General features: G+C 39.0%; 1 protein-coding gene across 1 annotated transcript in view; it reads right to left on the bottom strand.

The window, feature by feature from the left end:
• Positions 1-435: 435 nt before the first annotated feature.
• Btla (B and T lymphocyte associated) overlaps positions 436-21,452 on the bottom strand; it is a 23,287-nt gene continuing 2,270 nt past the window's right edge. The window contains exons 2-6 of the mRNA XM_055625147.1: positions 8,969-9,292; positions 6,462-6,494; positions 5,067-5,225; positions 3,297-3,343; positions 436-684 (exon numbers count right to left, since the gene is read on the bottom strand). Of these exons, the coding sequence (XP_055481122.1) occupies positions 436-684; positions 3,297-3,343; positions 5,067-5,225; positions 6,462-6,494; positions 8,969-9,292 (812 nt within the window). The remainder of the gene's footprint in view (positions 685-3,296; positions 3,344-5,066; positions 5,226-6,461; positions 6,495-8,968; positions 9,293-21,452) is intronic.

Genomic DNA, 21,452 nt, shown 5'->3' with positions numbered 1-21,452 from the left:
AAAATAAAATATGAGCTATAGATTGACATGGAGAATTGTCTTTTCATGAAAGGTTGGCTGAGAATATACAATCATTACGGTATTTATGATTAGTCAGTCAAATTGGGCCATTCCTTTTCCTGAATATGTAGTGAGCAGATCCAAATAAAACACTCTTTCTTCCCTGTGAGTCCCTCTGGTGTGTCAAATTCAGATATTGGGTACAACGTGGTCAATTTTAAATGTTCTGTTGGTCTGCTATCTGGAATATGAGTTTTCCAAGTGAAAAATCTGTTGTTCAAGGTTCTTGTACAAAACTCTCCCAAAGTTTTCAGGAGAAATTTTAACTTAATATTTCATGAACCTTTAAGACATGGCACCAGTGGAAGGTTAGTTGACAATGGAAGTCCTGACAACGCGCTCATGTGGTACCGACAGCCCATGCCAGTGGCAGGTTTAACTCCTCACACATATGGATGCATATTCTGTGGGGGCCTCTTGCACGTTGCTTGCCTGTCTTGGGTTTCTTCCAATCGCAGAATGGTTCAAAGAAGCGTAAACAACACCCTGTTTGCCTTGCTCCAGTTGTGAGTTAGTTGTGGATTCAGACCCTTGTTGAACACTGGACCAGGGATCATTATCATAAACCCCAGCTCCTGATGGCAGTGTTTGGGAATTCATCCTGGAACTCACTGGAATATCAACCTGTAAGAAGAAAGATATGTTCCATGTAGGGACATGACGAACATGTTCATTATCAGGCTATGAGCAAAAGGCTACATGGTGTCATGCATATTGAGAGAGACATCAACTCTTTCACATAGAAACCACCTCATATCTACGTTTTTTTTAAACTTTGCACCATCAAAGTATGAAAGGGTTGGGTTGTTTTTGTTTGTTTTTGTTTTTTAATGTTATGTGCAGTTCCCCAGGAATGCTAGGCAGGTACTGACCACTAACCTCCAAAGAGCAAACATTTCAAGTCCACTATGGTCTTCCCAAACAATTGTTTCGTGCTAGATTATGGGTCATTTGAGAAAATACACACACTGCTCTTTCAATGGAAAATCACAGTCCAACTTCATGTGCTAAAAAGAATAACCCTATGAAAATGTTAGGCAGTTTCCAACACATTTGACAGTTGGAACACTGAACACCAAAAGGTCAAGCCCTAGGAAAAAGATGTGAGACCTCCCCAGGAAAGCAGGAACAGGAAGCATTCTGGGTTATCCAAGACATGTTATGATGATCAGAGATCTGAATTGTAAAACGAAAGCCAATTTTGAAAGAACAAAGTTTTGACAAGGTTCTGTAACATTATTCTGGTTATTGTTTCTATCACAAGAAAATCACCATACTTTGAAATAGTGTCAGAGGAATTTGTGAAAACTAAAGTGAATCCTGATGGGTTTTTTTTCTCCCTCTTTTCAGTTACTTATTAGCTGTTCCTGGCTATCGGCAGAGAGCAGATGGTAGAGACGCCGATGTTCTATGAATAGCATGGGTTTTCATTTGCGTGTGTGGGAGGTGGGAGGGGGTGGAATTGTGTGTGTGTGGGCAGGTGTGCTCAGCCATGTGTGTGCATGTGGAGATCAGAGATCAACGTCAGGTTTCTTCCTCTATCCCTCTCCACCTTGATTTTGAGAAAGACTTTCTTGCTGGAGCTGGCAGTTTTTTAGCCAGCCTGGATGGCCATTGAAACCCCTGTTCAACCTGTTTTCACTACCTCCCCCACTGCTGGGCTTACAAATGTGTGCCCAGATTTTATATAAGTCCTGGGACTCCACACAAGTGCTTGGGCTTGCGCAGTGAGTACTTTACCGCCAGATCCATTTCCTTGGGCCTCTAATTTGAGTTTTTAAATCACCATTTTCCCAGCCAAGTTATGTTCTCCTGAGTTATCAGGTTCTTGATCTTTGATTATTCATTCTCCTCTGGTTCATGGTAAGTCTCACTGTGACATATGCAGTAGGATTTCTCTTGTATCTACTAAGGAAAGCTCTGTGCTGTTAGCATGTTTAGCCCTAACTTGAGAAATGAGGCAATAACTTCTGATATTCTGCTACTTTCCTATAAGGTGAGCTCCCGGAAATAACACTAAGGCTAGAGATCTGAAAGAGCTAAACATGAGTTGGCTAAAATGGAAAGCGCCAGCACAGAAAATGAGCCTGCATGTGGGGCATCAAAGACTGTCAAGTGAATTGATAAATAATTGTTAATTCTCCACCATATTACAGAGGTCTCTGCTAAACTTTCCAATCTTTTCCTTCTGTCAGCTCAGTTGACTTGGCTCTCTTCCCCAGGGAGGCTCATTCTCATGTAAAACTCCTTTAGCATGAATATGGTTCTTTGCACCTGAAGCTGTCCTATAACACTCCATAAAAGTAGTAGATGCCAAAAGACAGATGCACTATGACATGGTAGCCAGAGAAGATAAATACCAGATGTTAGACAGAGGCAGCCATCTCATCATACAAACCTATTGCGCTTAGCAGTTGTACAGCTCTTTTTAAAATAAACATGTTGATTTTTAATTCACATTCCAAAAACCTCATCCCTTTAAGTGTATTATGACTGAGTGGAGTATACTATACATTCACTTTTAATCTCTTAGCACAGCTCTTTGCAACCTGTGGGTCGCAACCCCTCTGGTAAACCTCTGTTTCCAAAAATATTGACATTACAGTTCATAACAGTATCAAAATTACAGTTATGAAGTAAGAATGAAAATACTTTTATTTGGGGTCATGTTGGGGGTCACCACAATAGGAGCAATTGTATTGAAGAGTCACAGCAGTAGGAAAGTTGAGAACCACTACCTTAGAAGGACCATTTTGGAATAAGATCAGAATTCTGGACTTTTGGGTTGCGTTGTTGTTCATGTTTCTTTAGCATACAGTAATTGCACATAATAATGTTTTACTATGGCATACATTATAGGGCAGATTTGTTCATGTTCACCTTCCCGTGGAATCTCTTGTACCCTTCCCAACTCTCCCAACCCTTTTCTCTTCCCCACTAGTTTCCTTTCTATTTTGAGGGTTTTTTCCCCCAATAAATTTCATTTCAGTTGCTTACAAAAATGTAGGTGAGGGTTTATTTACAGTGACTACACCGAAAATGCTCCCTCGATCCTCAGAGCTCCTCTCCACTTCATAACAAAATGTTGCGGGTCCTATCTTGTACGTGCAGGCAAACACAGCTAATGTAAAAAAGCTGATGTGTGTGTGAGTGTGTGTATGTCATATAAACTTCCTGCAAAAGTACATATGGTATAGTATAAAACGTGTTTGTCTTAACAGATACTTCAAACATACCAGATTAATTTCCCTTCCTGCTAAGTCAGAAGGCTTCTTTTCTTTCCCTGAAAGATTAAAAAGAAAAATGGTAATCAAAGGGTTTTAAGAAAACAAGGTAAACTATCTTGGTTATCCTGGTGACTAGTAGAGAAACCAAGTACCATTCCTACCACGTTGCATGCTTGCGACCATGTGGTTAGCTTTACCTTGCTGTCTTGGCTAGCCTCTACTACACACATCTCAGTTGGTGCAAATACACAGGCCCACTTCCCTCCCCTCATTTCTTACCCGACTTACGAGTCTTCACATCCAAGAGGAAGGATCTAGTAAGGCAGTTTTAGAAGGTTGGTAGTCTTTGCTAAAAGTGCTTCTGTCAGCTCTGTGATTGTTGGGGTACCTATATCATACCTCCTCTCCCCTACGGCTCAGGTGACATTGAGGAAAGATAGTAAGAGCCAGAGGTTGGGGAAGACGAAGGAAAAAAAATGTCTTCTGGACATGCCTACACTGTTGTGTCAACTGACTCGTAACTCCTGTGATTTCTTGCAGACTATGCAAGGTTAAGCCAGCCAGCATCTCAGTAGATGAGCCTTGCAGTCTTTAGCTGATGACAGATGATGGCTGCTAGAAGATAGAGAGTTACTTCTTTTAGGGGTGTAGTCTCCAGGACGTTACCATGCCCCAGTGGATCTCCACACTATCTGGACTCAGTGGGTTTTTACATGTTTTTTAAAAGAACATGAAATTTGGGAACGGGATGTAAGGGGATCCAGGAATATTTAACCAATACTTCTGTCATGTAAACATGCTCCCAGTTCCATAATAATAATAAGATTATAATAAGATTATCCCAGTTTCTTATTGGATGGAAGTTCAGAGAGATGGTCTGGGAGCCCCAGGAAATATGAAGCTACAGAAAGACCAAGTGTGGTTACAGATACAGAGGTGTGTTTCTGGGGCAATTTAAGGAATTTAAGGAGCTATAGGGTGGCTCTGGGATCCAGAAGCACTCACTTCAAAACACCAGAAGTACTTTTGCCCAGACAAAGCTTTCTCTTGTGGCTGCCAAATAAAGGATTCTTTGTCCGGCTCAATTTCTACAGCTACATTGTGGCTGGTATTGTAGAAAAGGGGAGGGGAAGACATGAAAAAGAACAGGGAAATAGAGAATATAGATAGACCAGATCAACACACCTCTCTTGCTGAGTTTAACTGTTCAGTGGTGACAATGAAGACATGATTTCAAAAGAAAAAAAGCGGCTACTTCAAGATATCACATCTCTCTCATTATAGGCAAGTCCACATTCAAGCATTTGTTTATGAGAACAATAGAAAGTACACAGGCATATGAATTACTTCTGGGGACGATGGCTCTTTGTTTAAATAAATAAGTGTATATATCATTGGAATTATGTGATGTTGCTGTGGAAAGAGCTTAAATCAAATGACTCAAATTAGACATGTTGGTTCAAGAGATTATTTCAATCTGCCCTTCCACTTGGGAGAATGCTTCCTTATATACACTGAAGACTGATGTGTATAGAATAAGAAGTTCCAGTCATGCGCACTCCTAGGCACGAGCCTAGGCTGGCACTGTGATGTGGTGAGTATGGCTTGCCATGCCTGGAGGCAGCTCAAATCAATCCATTCAGTTCTCTAGTGGCAACCAGTAGTTCCTGAGAGATCGTTATCCAGAAAGAAAATAATAATTAGGTAAAAATCTACCCGCCCCCCCAAAAAAAAACCCCAAAGTGTGGCACACAGGGGCAAAGGGAAATTGCAACCCACCTTGGAGCCTTTTCAGAAAGCAGACCATGCAGAAACAGGCAAGGAGCAAAAGCAATGCCCCCAAAGGAAGCAAGATGTAAAGCAGCCAGGTCCTGCCTGGCTTCTCTTCTATGGTGGGTGGTCCTGAGGCATTGGTGGTATCTGGGATGCCAGACACTGCTGAAAACAGTTAGGAAGTCTGAGAAACATTAGGGTTGGCAACATCCCTTGCACTGTCATAATTTGAATGAAGGAACTTGCAGGCTAAGCCCTCTATCTCCTCTGGTGGTCCCATCACCTTCAACCTCCTATTTTTTTTTTAATTTTTTTGTAAAGATCTCACATTCTGTTTGGATGAGTCATCTGTAAAACAATCTCTATGACAATTCTCACAAACCATTTCACCAGGCCTTTTCATTTATAAATTTAGTCCAGTACCCAGGAAGCCATTTTCTTTGTGCAGTTTTATAACTTGAAAGGAATGTTACTGCTCCAAAAATTGCCAAAAGTCAGACAAGCCATGAATGGTGGTTGGGACTCATACCAACTGGTTTCTGATGTTGTACTTCTATTTCCTCTCAAAATTCATCAGTATCTCTAAACACCAAATATGTTCATTTCTACCAAATATGCTTTGTTTGACATCTAGCTAGTGCTCATTACAATCAGCCAGTGTTAAAATTCAGTCAGTCCCTGTCTGATCAAGGTTGGCCACAACTTAGAGTTTTTATCCACAACTCAATGGATCAAAAATAATATTTTTTAATGATATAAAATAAACTGGAAACGAATAATACAGGCTCCTGAAATGGTTCTCAACCACAAAATTCCTCATCCCCCAGAAACATTTGGTAGTTTTTGGAGATATTCCTGGTATAACAAGGTGGGAAATGGCCCGCATCTAAGGAAGAAAGCCAGGGGGCTGACTTAACTCCTTGAATCATACAGCATACTGTTCCATTACCATTGCAGAAAAATTAAACATTCGACAATCTATGGATTTTGTGAAACTGCTTTTTATGTATGTGTATTCTGGGCTATAATGTAAGAAGCATTTTTTTTTCTTTTGGGTTCCTATTAATACAGGATCAAAAAGCAGTGAAGTAAAGTATTGAATTACATGTGTAAGGTTTTGGGTCTCCCCCCCCCCCTAGATTGGGGTAAAAACAACCAGGAGGGCAATTGAATGGGGATATACAGCGGCCATATAGCTTGGTGATAGAGAATGGTGGCAAATGTACTGCAGCTGCTGTTTGGGCAAGCAGCCAGGAGACAAACACAGCTGTCTTGGGGGAAGCAGTTGGATGGCAAACAGTAAATAATCTAATACAAACAAACTTAATTAAGAAGACCGTATTGCCATTATTTACCGGAACACCAAACAAACTTGCTAATTTTGATTTATGTGATACTTACTTAGAGGGTGTTCTGAATACTTTTGAGCCCTTTCTGAAATAGAAAACAAGACCGAGTATTAAAATGGCTTCAGAAAAACACTGGGATGGTGCTCTCTAAAGTTATCTCTAAAGTCAGAGCTAATTAGAAAAGACTCCAGTGTTGGCACAACAACAAAGAATCCAACAATCTAGTCCAAGCTCAGCTTGAATAATTCATGGATCTTCTCCTTGAGATCATGATACACAAAGAAAACCATCATCTGACTTATTCGGTTTTCTTTTCCTCTTTTCTTAAACATAAAGACACACAGACCCTATGGGACCTTTGACACAATACAACAAACCATGTGACCAGCAGGTGGTCCAAGGAAGCATGGATGGCCACAGGGAAAAGCTGCTCTGGGTGATATTCCAGGAACTCATTCTGAAACAAAGACTGTAGCTCTCACTCCCTACTCCTCACCCACACTCATCTCCCCGCACAAATAATGACCTCTGAATTTTTGTGATGTGCCTAATCAGACACTGAATGGGACATTTGAGAAGTACAGAGTCCATTGGCTGGTCCCACCTCTTTGACATAACCTCCTAGGACTCCTGTTTTGTTACTCTGTAGAAAGTTGTTATCTCCTAGAATGAGAAAAAGTACCTTGTGTAACAAAACAGGAGTCCTGCTAAGGTCTCGCATAGTGCACACAGTGAGTTTTAAGTCAGCCAAGACTATATACTGAAACCCTGTCTTAAAAAAAAAAGCAAAACATAACGAAAATAACCAAAAAAAAAAAGTAATTGAGTAACTATAGATATCGCTCAGTGGATAAGAGCATTGGCTGCTCTTTCAGAGCACCAGGTCCAATTCAAGAACCTACATGGAAGATCAAAACCACCTAAAACTCCAGTCCCACAGGCACCAGGCAAAAACATGGTACATAGACATATATATAGGCTACAACACCCACACACAGAAACTAAAAATAATATAAAAAGTCAATTGATCATATACAGAATTTTATTCTAGACTGTCAATTCTTTGTTGATCTCACCACAGCATTTAAATTGTTGTATTTTAATAATAAATTTTGAAATAGAGAAGTATTAATCTTCCAAATCTCTTTTTTTATCAAGATTATTTTGGCTACTTGAGGAATATTACACTAATATATGACTTTTAGAGTTAGTTTTTGCTAATTCTCTTTTTAAAAGTTTTAGAAGTATGATTTAACAGAAATGATGTTGAATCTTGGGGACTGTCATCTTTCAAATACTAAGTCTTCCAAGATTATGACAATGGGATATTTTTATATCTTCTTTAATTTCCTTATTTGTTGATTTATGCTTTATTTGTTCTGTCTACAAGTCTGTTGCATGTAAGTACCTTGTACCTTTTGATTATAAGTAGAATTGTTTACTTAACATCCTTCTTAGATTACCCATTGCTAGCACACAGAAACCACAAATTCTTATATGTTGGGACATTTTCCTAAAACTTTGCTGAAATCACATATTAACTTGAGTAGTTTTCATAGATGTTTATGTATTTTTTCTAAATATAAAGTCATGCCATCTATGAAAAGAGATACTTTTTCTTCCACTCCATTTTCAATACCTTTTATTTCCCATTCATGCCAAATTTCTTTGGCTAAAGCTTCCCACTTAATGTTGAATGAAAGTACCCACTATTAGAGGACCAGTCTTTCACCAGGGAATATAGTATTGAAGATAGATCTTCATAAATTGATCATTCTTTACTCTCATTTCTCCTGCCTTTTTTGCTTGTCCATGCTTTGTTTATTTTGAGTGTTCCCCAGTCTAATGCCTGCTTGTTTGTTCTTAGCTCCTAGAACCAACTGAAAAATATGAGGAGTGGGAGAAGCTGAAAACATCATTGAAACTCTGCATATTTCCCAAAACTCAACAAGGAATCTAAACATAGAGTTATTTGCTTGTTCTTTGTCCTCTAGGCAAATGGTGAACTAGTAATATTAAAAAGTTAATAACTGCCAGTGTATGCAAACAGAGCTTCTACAAATTTCAGTCAACCAAAATCAACAACAGAAAAAATAAAAATGAAGGAGAAAAAAGAAAACAGTATTTCTGTGATCTATTTTTGAATTTGTCAAATAAATATTTGAACCTCTTAAGACAAGTAGTAACTTGGCCTGGTGTGTTAGCACATGCCTTCATTCCCAGCACTCAGGAGGCAGAGGTAGACAGATCTCTGTGAGGTCAAGGCCCTGATTTCTACATAGTGGGTTCCAGGACAGCCAGAGCTACATAGTGAAACCCTGTCTCAAAAAGAGCAGTAACTTCCATTATTTTCCCTCTTCCGTTCTTGACCTCACGTTCCTCTCCCCCTACACAAATACTTGGTGTCCTCATGACTGTCATAATAGGTGATATGTCGTAGACTGTGGATGTGATACATGTTTTCCAGCTTCTGACTGAAGCGCCTGAAAGTCTGGATTGTCTTTCTCACAGAGCCATGATGAAAAAAAAGCTATAGATGATCTGGGTTAGAGCACTCACCTTTCACGTGGACGGCTATTGCATGGCTATTAACAACATCAGAGTTAAAGTTTGTAGAACAGCTATATAACCCGTTGTCACTGAGATTTATTTGTTTAAAGTAGAGAACAAAAACTGAAACCCGGTCATTTTCTTCCCAATTCATGTGTAGCTGAGGTCGCTCCTCAAGGGGTAAACAGTTTGTTTCATGCTGCTTGCACCAAGTCACATTAGGTCTCTGAACGCAGTACGTCACGGGACATTCAATTTTTAAAATATCTCCTGTTGAGACAGTGTATTCTGAGTTCCTCTTAACATTAAGTTGTATTTGACATGACACTTCACCTGAAACACAAAAGCAAAACTGGAATAAGCATGCTCTTCTAGAAGAACCGTATATACCACTGCAATTATTTCCACCAAAGTTATTCTCATACATAATTCCATAATCTTCTGCAATACTGCTTTCAGTACTTTACTTCTAGTAGCCCAGTGTGGTACACAGCTGGCACATAATAAACGATAACCTCACTCCAAGTGTTAAGAGGCCATTAAAAATCCCAAGCTAAACAACCATAATATATACGAGAGGACTTAGCCCAAACCCATACAGATCCTTTAATTTCCGCTTCAGTCTCTGTGAGCCCATATGAGCCCTGCTAAAATGATTCTGTCTGTAGGCCATGTTTTCCTGGTATCCTCAACCCCTCCGGTTCCTACAACCCTTCCTCTCTCTCCCTCTTCCCAGGGGTTCCCTGAGGTCTTTGCATCTGCTCAGATCTGCTGTTGGAGGGAAGCCTCTTTTATGACAATTGGACTAGGCACTGATCAGAATAGCAAAATATTATTAGGAATGATTTTATGGATTTTTTTTTGCCAGGGTTCTGCCCTGGGTCTCTGGGTTATTTAGCCTCCTGTCCCTGGCCATCCAGGTAGTATTGCATGGGTTCTCTCTCTGGTGTGGTTAACTCTCTCAAGTTAGACCAGTTATTGGTTGACCACTCCTACAAGCTCTGAGCTACCATTGTCCGAGCATGTCTTTCAGGCAGGACAGATTGTAGGTTGAAGGTTCTGTAGCTAAGCTGTCCCACTCCCGCCACTGGAAGCCTTGCCTGGCAATTTACAGCAAGGCTACAGCCAACATCAAATTAAATGGAGAGAAACTCAAAGCAATTCCACTAAAATTAGGAACAAGACAAGGCTGCCAGCTCTCTCTATGTTTAGTCAATATAGTACTTAAAATTTTAGCTGGAGCAATATGACAACTGACAGAAATAAAGGGGATACAAATTGGGAAGGCAGAATTCAAAGTATCATTATTTGTGGACATTGTGATAGTAAATACATAAGCATTCCCTTGTTTTTCAATGACTTTAATACTGTCTTTTCCATGAATCTGTATAAGAGACATGCAATTTAACCATCACAAGGTAAAATATGCTTTGATGACAGCCTATTATTCTATACTTCATGAAGCATAAAGAGAAACAGCACCCTACCTCTTCAGACAGATATACTGGAAATGTGCCTCCCAGGAACATGTTTTTCAATAACTTATGAAACTTGAGTTAGTAACTGCCAAGGGTTTATAAAGCAGAAGTAGTGCCTCTTGTATAATATTAGTATCTAAGAGGCTGGAACAGGATTATTGTTAGTTTAAGCACAGCCTGAATTACATAGCAATTTTCAGGCAAACCTATGCTATATAGCAAGACACTAGCTTAAAAATAAATTTAAGAAACATAAACAAAAAGAACCTGTAGCATAGAAAAACAATTAAAATTTTCCACATCATTGAATAAGTTATATTGTCATTAACCTATGAATTATTTTATTATTAATTATCATTTACCTTGTAACCTCAACACACAAAGTAGATCTGAAGCCAAGACAAATGAAAAAAAGATTTTCTCCAAGCAGGAAAGATAGACAATGTGAGATAGCAAACTGACTTCGCTTTATACATAGTTCTTACAATTTTACTATCCTTTGATAATTAACCTATAATTGTGTCATATGAAAAACAAAAACAATTGCAAAACTTAAAATTATGTTTCATTTACACCGCTGTCTTGAAACAAATAAGCGTTGCAATTTGGTCTACAAAAGCTTCTACCAGTGTGGTTGCTTCAAACCAGGAACTGGCTTCAACAGCTCAAGTTTTGGTTGCTCAGGATACAGCCATGTGTAGGTGTTCACGCTCATAACTGCAGGACTGCATTATTCTTTTGAGACCCACGCATAAAAGAAGCAGAGGAAAGGACATGCTCCTGACAACTTTAGAAGCTTTGGGGTATCAGTTACAACATGTAACTTGTATTTCTGAACCATCTAAAAATTACTGGATAGGATTCTCTTAGCAGGTGGAACAAACTCAAATCAAAACAACAAGGAAATAAACCAAGAAAGAACAATAAAGGTGTGTGTGTTGTGGGGAAGCTTGAAATACTTTAAGATCTTGTGCTTACTCTTACCTTTAACATAAAAAAAAAAAATGCCACAAAGACCTTAACAAAAGGAATGGTCCCGTTTTGCTTATTTTGTTTTACCTGCTAAGGGAATTTGAGTTATTAAGACAGGGTCTCACTACATAGCTCTGGCTGTCCTGGAACTCACTCTGTAGACCAGGATGATCTTGAACTCACAAATATCCACCTGCCTCTGTCTCCAGAGTGCTGGGATTAAAGGTGTATGCCATTTGCCTGAAAATTTCATGATTTCCTTGTTTTTAATTGCTGAGTAATATTCCATTGTGTAAATACACCACCCACAATTTCTGTATCCATTCCTCAGTTGAGGGACATCTGGGTTGTTTTCAGATTCTGGCTATTACAAATAAAACTGCTATGAACATGGTTGAGCAAACATCCTTATATACTTGAGCATCTTTTGGATATATGCCTAGGAGAGGTACTGCTAGATCTTGAGGAAGCGCTATTCCTAATTGTCTGAGAAAGCGCCAGATTGATTTCCAAAGTGGTTGTACAAGTTTACATTCCCACCAGCAATGGAGGAGGGTTCCCCTTTCTCCACATCCTCTCCAGCATGTGTTGTCACTTGAGTTTTTGATCTTAGCCATTCTGATGGGTGTAAGGTGAAATCTCAGGGTCGTTTTGATTTGCATCTCCATGATGACTAAGGACATTGAGCATTTCTTTAAGTGTTTCTCTGCCATTCAATATTCCTCTATTGAGAATTATGTTTAGCTCTGTACTCCACTCATGGAGATAACCTAGAACCCCAGCCATGTAGCCCATGGCTGCTCAGTTTCTAAGTGAGTGCCCTAGTAAGGGGATCAGGAGTTGTCTCTGACATGAACTCAGTGGCTGGTTCTTTGATCATCTTCCCCTCAGTGTGGGGAGGGGGGTAGGGAGTCAGCCTTACCAGGCCACAAAGGAAGACAATGCAGCCAGTCCTGATAAGACTGATAGGAAGGGGAGGAGGACCTCTTCTAGCAGTGGATGGGGGAGGGGCATGGGAGGAGAAGAGGGAGGGGGGCAGGATTGGAGGGGATGAGGGAGGGGGCTGCAGCTGGGATACAAAGTGAATAAATTGTAATAAATAAATAAATAAATAGATAGATAGATAGATAGATAGATAGATAGATAGATAGATAGATAGATAAATAAATAAAGGTGTGTGCTCAGCTCTTTCTTAGTTTTGAACGATTCTTTCTCAATAAACCTATTCTGCCTCCTCACTAACTTTCATCCCCGAATACTTTTTCTGAATATATTTATGGAATTATGGGCTATAATGATGCTTAAATGAAATTACAGTCCATGGTTCCTTTAAAGATAATGAATGCTCAGGGCCTTTTGACTACTTCCTTACACAAGAAATTTATCAGGGTTACTTTTATACAAGATCTCATCAACTCTTGCATAGAATAATGGAAATTTAATTAAATTATCAGGAATCTGGGGGAGACTAGTAATCTGCAGCAAACCTTTAGCATCTCTGATTATTGAATTCGAGATGCTAAAACTGTAAAACTCATTGAAAACTATATTGGATTCTCAAACAACTTCACTTTAAGGCTTCATAGTTGAGTTGCCTCAATTTTTTTAGAGTAAGCATGAAAGCGAGTTAAAAGGTAGGTTGTAAAGGTGAGGTTTTCAAAAACATGAAGAGAAAGGGTAAGGCCACTGACCAAAAGGAAGTGCCTAGCAATAAAATACCTGATGTGGTCAGATTTGTGGCAAAAAGCAAGGAAGCCAAGGGTGGAAAGGCCAAGTGAAACCTTGTTTCCAAAGTCTGTTCCTCTCTCAACTTAAGAGATCTCAGCCTCCTCACTTCCCTTTTTCATTTTCCTGAGTACATCTGGACAACTAGGTAGTTGTGGACAAATGACAATCGTTCTCCGTGAACTTACTGTTCAAGTCATGAAACAATTGTGTAGTGATAAGAACTTAAAATAAATCTATTATATACTACTCCTTTCCCCTTCAAATGTACCTTCGCCTGAAAGGAAAGTTCAGGGAGGTCTTGTATACTCATTGTTAGAGGGTATAGGGATTAGAAATGATGTCTGCCTTTGTGGAATTTGCCACCATATGGAAAAATAAACATTCACAATGATGGGAGATAACACTCTATACAGGTACGCGGGTACAGGGGTGCAGAACACTTGGCATGGGCAGCTGGGGTGCTTTGCTGGAGGCTGAGCTGCCCTTTCGTGGATGAACCAACCTTGACCCTCAGCGCAAAGACAGGTGAGGTGCTGGAGTCTGAGAAAGTGAAAAGCTTAAGGCTTCCTGTTAGTTCAGAAGCCTCACAGCAGATTTAAGGAACAGACACACAGCAGCACTGTGCTTTTCTGGAAGTGACAGAGATCATTGCTTATTTCAGAATAAATACGACAAGCTCAGTTGGGGGACTTTGAAACTTGTTCTATCCACAGAGAGAAAAAAAATGTGGTGTCCAAGGGGTAGACACATAAAAGGCATGAAATCAGTGAAAAATAGGAACTTTTTTTTAAGATAACCATTCCCAATGACAGCACAACTGTGTACTTGGAACAGACATTTAATCTTATTGACCTTCAGCTTCTCTTTCCTCACTGTATCACCCTTCCGTTCAGCCAGAGAACTGATGCCTCGTGAACTGTCCATCTTTAGTATTCTGTGACTACACACTTGGGAGGAGCACAGGGAGCACATGCAGAAAAGAGCCCGTAATTGGCCCTCACTGCGCCACTGACTAGGAATGGAATGGCAGAAACACCACTGTGGCTTCTGAGTAGCCTTATCAGCAAGACAAGAGTGACTGAAAATCAAATCACATCAGCTGGCCCAGAACCTTTTCTTGAATGTTACAATGAATAGAGGATGAATATGCTTTTACAGGAATCAAGAATACTCTATCTGCGTGCAAATAAGGCAAGTTTTTTTCCCCCTTATCATTCTCAAAGCCTAAAACTGATGTTAGGAGATCAAGAATGATTCACTGAGTCAGATGTCACAGTTCTAATCTTCTGTCTGGCAGGCACATTGACAATCCCTTCCTGCCTGCCTCAGAACGTGCCACTCAAATATGTGACACTTAAGATGGATTGTCTTCACAAGCAAACATTTTCTGCTAAGGGGATAATCACAAGTTGTTTTAGCTCAGACTTATCTGCCAACCCTCAGTCACTTGGTACTTTGTTTTATTGCTCCTGCTGCTTTCCTCAAACATTCATACCTGATAGGAAAATTTTGATGTTAAAAATAAAAGAAATGTTTGTATTAAGACAAAAAAAGAAGCCTACCACCCCCAGAATTTCATATACCAGCATATCTCTTTGTGGGTCACTAGAAATGGAAGACTCACTTTAAAAGTCTCCCAAAAGCTACTTGTGTGTTCTGTTTTGTATGAACTGTATACACAGCTGTATAACCAGGTAGTGTCTAGCAAATGTGAAGATTGGATTGCATTATTTTGAACAATTGCTGTCTCCATATAAAAACTACACTTTCAGAAATCATAAGAGGGAAACAAAGAATAAAATGAGCAGATATATAAAATAAAGTCACCAAACAAAAATGTTTTAGGAATATGTATTATCACAGAGAATATGGGGAAACTGGCCAGAATCAAACTCTAGTGATTCTGAGCATTACAATTCATGCTCAAAGTGAGCTCAAGGAGTGGAATCCATGTGTTTAGGACCAGCTCTACAGTTTGGGCAGTTCTGAGTTAACTTTCTGGTGGGGTAAAATTTCTGCTGAGGATAAATATTACAAACATATTAATTTGCAAATTACATACATATTATTAAAACACAGTGGTAACATATTAATTAGAACTTAAGCCAAAAATATTCTTGTGGGAAATGCTTTACCATGAACATTGTTTAGAACTTCCAATACATGGGAATAGTAAAAAATAGTCAGTATGGTATTGTACCTTCTTGTCCATACTTTAAGGTTGGAGATGACCCACTGCCTATGATCATTTAGGAATGTAATGGTTTCTAACAGAATTTTACAATTAGACTTAATTTTTTTTAAATTTTAGATGTGCCATAATCTCCTGTCCTCAACAGGGGGAAAACCCTTCTGGTTGAACCAGTAGAGAAAAGTTTCATGAAAGAAGAGAAACCCAGTCCTCTTGTCATTATAGTTAATACCATCTCTACACCTTTAAAAAAATGACTTCTGTTACTCTGTGATTACTTCAACTACCTTGCCTTGATTATAGCTATCACTGTAAAGCAAATTTCAACTGAGAGTCACCAACTCTCCATTGAAAAATTCCTACAAATGTAAAGAAACTTCAAAACCAAAATGGTTTCAGTCATTGAGTGAAATTAATGAAAAAAAAAATGGAGATTGGATTAAGTTGAGATGCAATGTTAGAGATGGACAAATAAATTATTTAGTTTAGGAAAATAAAATTGTTACCAATGGTATATTTTAATACCTATATTTTATTAGCCAAGAACCCCTTTAGCTTCTGCCAAGAGATATTGTGATAGATAAGCAACAAGCAAGTGCTTCAGATACATGCTGGGGAGGCTACGAATGTAGAAAAGTCTTCACAATCAGAAGGGAGAAGTCTCCAGACAATATTTGATACTGAGTCTGCTTACCTTAAGGGGTAGGGATGGTGAAGCAGCACAATTACACCACTGGGGAAGGGAAAGAGCTGCATCTTCCCTAGAATTGGGATGTGGGGATCCTTTGAGGTAGCTGCCTACACCAAGCCCGAAACAGTCCATGCACAGCCTTGTAATTGCACATTAACAATCCTAGGACATCAACCCAGACACTTGAGAAAATCATAGGCACTGTATCAGAGAATCAGAATATTGTATTTCCCATAAGGCAGCTGACAAAGTAACAAAATCAGAAACACGGTAACATGGGGGTGTAGTGGGGGACCTGCACTTCATTCAGGAACTACATTGTTTAGTGTATCGTAGTTCTGGTTAAATACATCATCTTATGGTAAATGAGCCTCTTCCATAAGTCAGATATTCACAGAAAGTTTACGAACACATAGAGATGTGTGATTGAAAACAATGTATATACATATCTAAGTGAAAATCAGAACTGTAACTAGAAAAACATCATTGTTGGAAGAAAACTTGTGTCTTGGTGTCAAGAATAAAGGAGACAAATGAAAGCTGAAGCTACTGTGTAATGGAGCTGGAAAAATCTCCAGGAAGCACACATATGGTATGAATTCATCTAACACTACTTGAAACACAGCAGAGAAGGATTTTCATAATCGTTTCCACTTAAAGCATATACAACTTCATAATCACATATGAAACATTTAAATTTGCTTTTATATGGTACTTAAAAAAAAAACTTCTTCTAGGCCCAGAACTTCTTATAGTTGCTGTGACATTTTGGAAAAGAATTTAAAGACTATCTCTTAAATTTAGTTGTATATGACTATCAGAGACATTAAGCCAGACATTTTTAATAATAATTAAATTTTTGTTTAAAATACCATTTGTCTTTAAATGCTAAAGGGTGCCTGGTGTTTCCTCTTCTAGAGATATTTAAGGTGGAACAAGCAGAGACCTTGAGAGGTCATCCAGAGAGCAGATGAGCACTTTAAGCCACCCATGGCAGTCAACTCCAGAACTGTGTCTACATATTCATAGCTAATTACCCAAAAGAGCACCAAGTCTCCCATATCAGTGCCATACACACCTCCCAGATCCAGCACAAAAGCAGGCAAATAGAGAGATACCTAATAATTCTTAAGTTCTTACTATGTGCCAAGCATTTGGGGGCATCATATATAAAAGTGATCTTTGACTTTTGGTAGGATCATGTCTTCATAAACCTATCATAATTTAAAAAAATATTTTTAAGTTAAAATGCATTTAGTAAACCTAGTCTATCAAGCAACATATATGAACCTAGCTTGCCTAAAATCTATTCAAAACAGATTAGCTCAAATAAATTAACATAAAGTCTTTTATAATTAAGTATTGGTACTTCATGTAATTTTAGAGTATAGTTAACCAAAAAAATGCTGGCAACATGGTATAATGGACGGTATTGGTTTTTTATCTTATAGACTGCATGGTTGAGTATGTTTACAGCACTGCAAAAGACTATAGCATATATTGCTAGCATATATTTTGAAGTGCCTCTTTTATTGAATTCACTTCACTTTCCCACCATTGTAAAATCTGACAATTTATAAGTTGAGCCATCCTAACTAAGGAATCAGACATATGTTGCTTCAATCCCCACAGTGTTTTATGAGGTAGTTACTAGCACTACTTTCATATTTAAGTTGAATAAACTGAGTATTAGAACAAATAAGACACCTGCCAGAGGTCACTAGCTACTGAGAGAAAGACTTGGGATTAGAATTTAAACCCAGATCCACTGTGCTCCAAGGCACAGGTTGTTACCCACAAGACACTGTGAATGAGAATATGCAGGAAAAGTTCTTATCAAAACACTAAGATTATACCTAGCAACAATAAACGCCGGGTGTTGCTATTTTCTATAATAACATGAATTTATAAAACTGACACATACATTAACTAATTGTCAAAAGCTATAAAGCCAATGAGTGTCCAGGACAAAACAGAAATCTAAAGGTTTTCCCCAAGTACCTCTGTTCTGAAAAGTTAATCCTGTTTGCTTCCATGGGATTAACAGTGGTGAGTAATGAGTGGGATCTGAAACAGGCAAACAAAGAGATGGAAAAAGGGCAAGTTGTGTAAAGTTGTAATTCGTTTATATAAATAAAACTGTTATAAAATTACACTGACCAACAAGGCTTGATAGACATGGGCAAAACTACAAACTAAAAGGCTTTGTCTTTGCCTCTTTTCTAGTTGGCTCTTGGTACGTCATTATGTGTCTACCAGGTGACAAATATCTCCTAATGCTTCTACCCTTTGCCCCCAAGTCAGAGGATCACATTCACTCTATTTCATGGAATTCCTTGTTCATTCTATGTGTCAAGGGTGAGGTTGTGGCAGGTAGTTCTGTGGGTAATACGTCATAACAGTTAATAACAGGAGGTTTTGGACAGTTTAATGACTCCAAGGAAAAATGATTCATTCATTCTGATAAGATACAGAATACTTCTTGTCAAGGCAACACTGACAGCCTGGTACAAGTGGGCCCTGTTTTCCATAGATGTTGGGTCCTCTACCTTAGTCACAAATCTTTCAGGAAGAGAAGCCAACCTTAAAAGCTGTCGACAGTAGAGTTGGTGAGCTCCTCTCACATTCTATCAAAAACCAGCAGGAGTTTTTACAAATGTAGTCAGTGGAAAGCTGTTTTCTTGTGGTGCTCTGTAAAAGTATGGTAAATCAGAATGGTACAGGGAAGTCCACTTTCACTTCCCTTTCAATATATTTTCCCACATCCCTAATACAGTCTGCTACAGAGATGGCACACTGAGCTTCACTGGACCTCAAGCCCCAGATATGATTGACTATATGGTGGACCATGGGAGAGAAAAACATAAAACAAAAAAACTGCCAATTGTTCCCCAATGTTCACTTTGCTTTTCTAGCACTACAGAAGAAAATGGAACGAGCTGTGACCATCCAGCTGAACTCTGAACACCTCAGTTTCTCCTACTGATGACTTCTGAACCATGGAAAACTTGTGGTGTGTATAAATTCCAGACTGCTCGTTAGATGAACATAGCAAGTAGGGAAGAGGCAAAAAGTGTTGACCTACCAGCTCAACTTGATTTTGCCTTGTGAGGTCTGTCAGACATTCCTGTGATCTTTGTTTAGCAGGAATGTCAAATGATACATGCCAGGCTCTGAGGATACAAAGAATGACAACCCAACATATACATACACAAGCACATATGACACTCCTTCCGTGGAATAAATACAGAAGCCGTAAGCAAAGAGCATACAAGACAGGCACACAGTGCTACACTAATTTCAAAGTAGAACTGAGAACTTGAGAAAGTGAGTTGTAAGATACAAACGCTTCATCTTACTGACAATGTGTCAGTGAAAACGAGTAACTAAAAAGATAATGCTTATCAGCACACCTTGTGACAGAAGATAATAACAGATAACACAAAGAACTACTAGGTCTGACAGCCTCAAAGAAAGTCTCACGTCCCAGTACATCACTTTAAGGGAACAGTTAAGCTAATTAGAGTTTGAATTAACAGAAAACAATCCCAAATAATCTCTCTTAGCTAACCTTACACAGCACTGACGGTGTTCTGCAGTGTTCTGGGTGTTTATGCAGAACTGAGGCATTTTAATTGGCACACCACCACCATAAAACACCACAACCGTGTTCTTTTTTAGGTGAAGAACTGAGAACTAAAACTGTTGTGGTCACGTAACCGGTACGTGACAGCCATGGGCCACTGGTCAGGCTGTCTTTAGATGCCCATTGTTAACCACTGCACAGCAGAGCTTGGCCAAGGAATCAAGCAAGCAAAAGGTGAATTGCAACCCTACAAATCTGATTACAAATACTTTTCAACATTCTTTTTTCAATGTTGGACTCCAACTAACAGCAAAAGTTACAGGTAATGGAAGTGAAATGGAAAAGTCCCATGAAGGTGTGGTAACAGTTTCAACTTCAATTCTACAAGAAAGGATAGTTTTTATAGTGGGGTAAAGGAAGTGACAGAATTTTTAAAAAGCCCCACAGTGCTAATGAGTCAATTCAAGGATATAATCAGCACAGGGCTTAATCTCATTGTGTTCAGTCCAGGAAATTCTGAGCCATAAGAATATATTCCTAGTATTTACATAAATAGCATTTGCATGAAACACGAAAGGTGTTTGGAGTTTGGTAAAAGATGCAGCTCTATTTCCAATATTCCACATGAACATTCCAACAGGAAAAACTGGAGTCATAAGGCAAGTCAGATAGGAGATGGAGAAATGACTCAGAGGTAAGAACACTTGCTGTTCTTCCAGAGATCCCTAGCACTCATATCAGGCAGCTTATAACCACTGTAATTGCATCCCCAGAGGATCCGATGCCTTCTTCTGGACTCTGTGGGCACCCGCAACATGGCTGATACAAATTCATACACACAAATAAAATTTTAAAATAAAAATGTCTTAAAGTGAGGTGAAGACATGCTACACTGTCAAGCGATAATAGACTGACTCAGAGCATCCGTCTGTTCTGACCCAATTTGAAAATGGCTCCACAAAGAAACTTCTCACCTTTAGGAGAAAGAAGACACATGCAAGGTCAAATTGGTGACATGACTCTAGCCACTGTGTTCTCAAAAGACCTAAACTGTAAATGTTGTACCTTCACCGAACCATATTATGACTGTTTTTATCACAATAATCAATGATTGATCAAAGATTTGCTAGTGCCTTTACTCCATCTCTCTGTTCTCTCTCTCTTTCTCTCTCTCTCTCTCTCTCTCTCTCTCTCACACACACACACACACACACACACACACACACACAGTTGAAGTCCTCCTCTGATCCTCCTCTGAATGAGTGGTCCAGGCCCACAGAGATGGAGCAATAGCCACCTGCAGTTAGAACACTCTCAAATCATGAGGAACAGATGTTTATACTCCATTTCCATCAGGAAAGAAATTATATTCTTGAAACTGGGTGAGTTGTCCTCTATTTTTTTCTTTTTTGAGAAACACAAAAGCACACTTCCTAAGCATTTTATATTACTATAACTGGGGGACATATTTTTAAACCATCCTTAAACGGGTTGAGAATACACTGCAATAAGGAATTTGGTGGTTATCAAAAGTCACAGGAATTCTTCAAGATATAAAGGCTCTTCACAACCTTAGTATAATTTTAAGGAATGGAGCAATCCTGAAGAATAAATTATTACCAAAGATTACTCTTTACTCTCTTCTTTTGAAAGGAGGGTACAGCAAGGTGCTGAGGATAGAGCCTAAGCCCTCACACATGATAGGCAAGTGCTCTACCACTGAACCACACTTTCAACCCTCACCAAATGTTCCCTTCTCAACTGATATTCTTTTAAAATATGTTTCATTACATCTGTTTAGTGTGTGTGTGTGTGTGTGTGTGTGTGTGTGTGTGTGTGTGTGTGTG

Source organism: Psammomys obesus, unplaced genomic scaffold, assembly GCF_907164565.1.
Source record: "Psammomys obesus unplaced genomic scaffold, mPsaObe1.curated_primary_1811, whole genome shotgun sequence".
Classification (NCBI taxonomy): Eukaryota; Metazoa; Chordata; class Mammalia; order Rodentia; family Muridae; genus Psammomys; species Psammomys obesus.
Note: the sequence above shows the minus strand (reverse complement) of the source record. Positions and strands in the feature narration are given on the sequence as shown.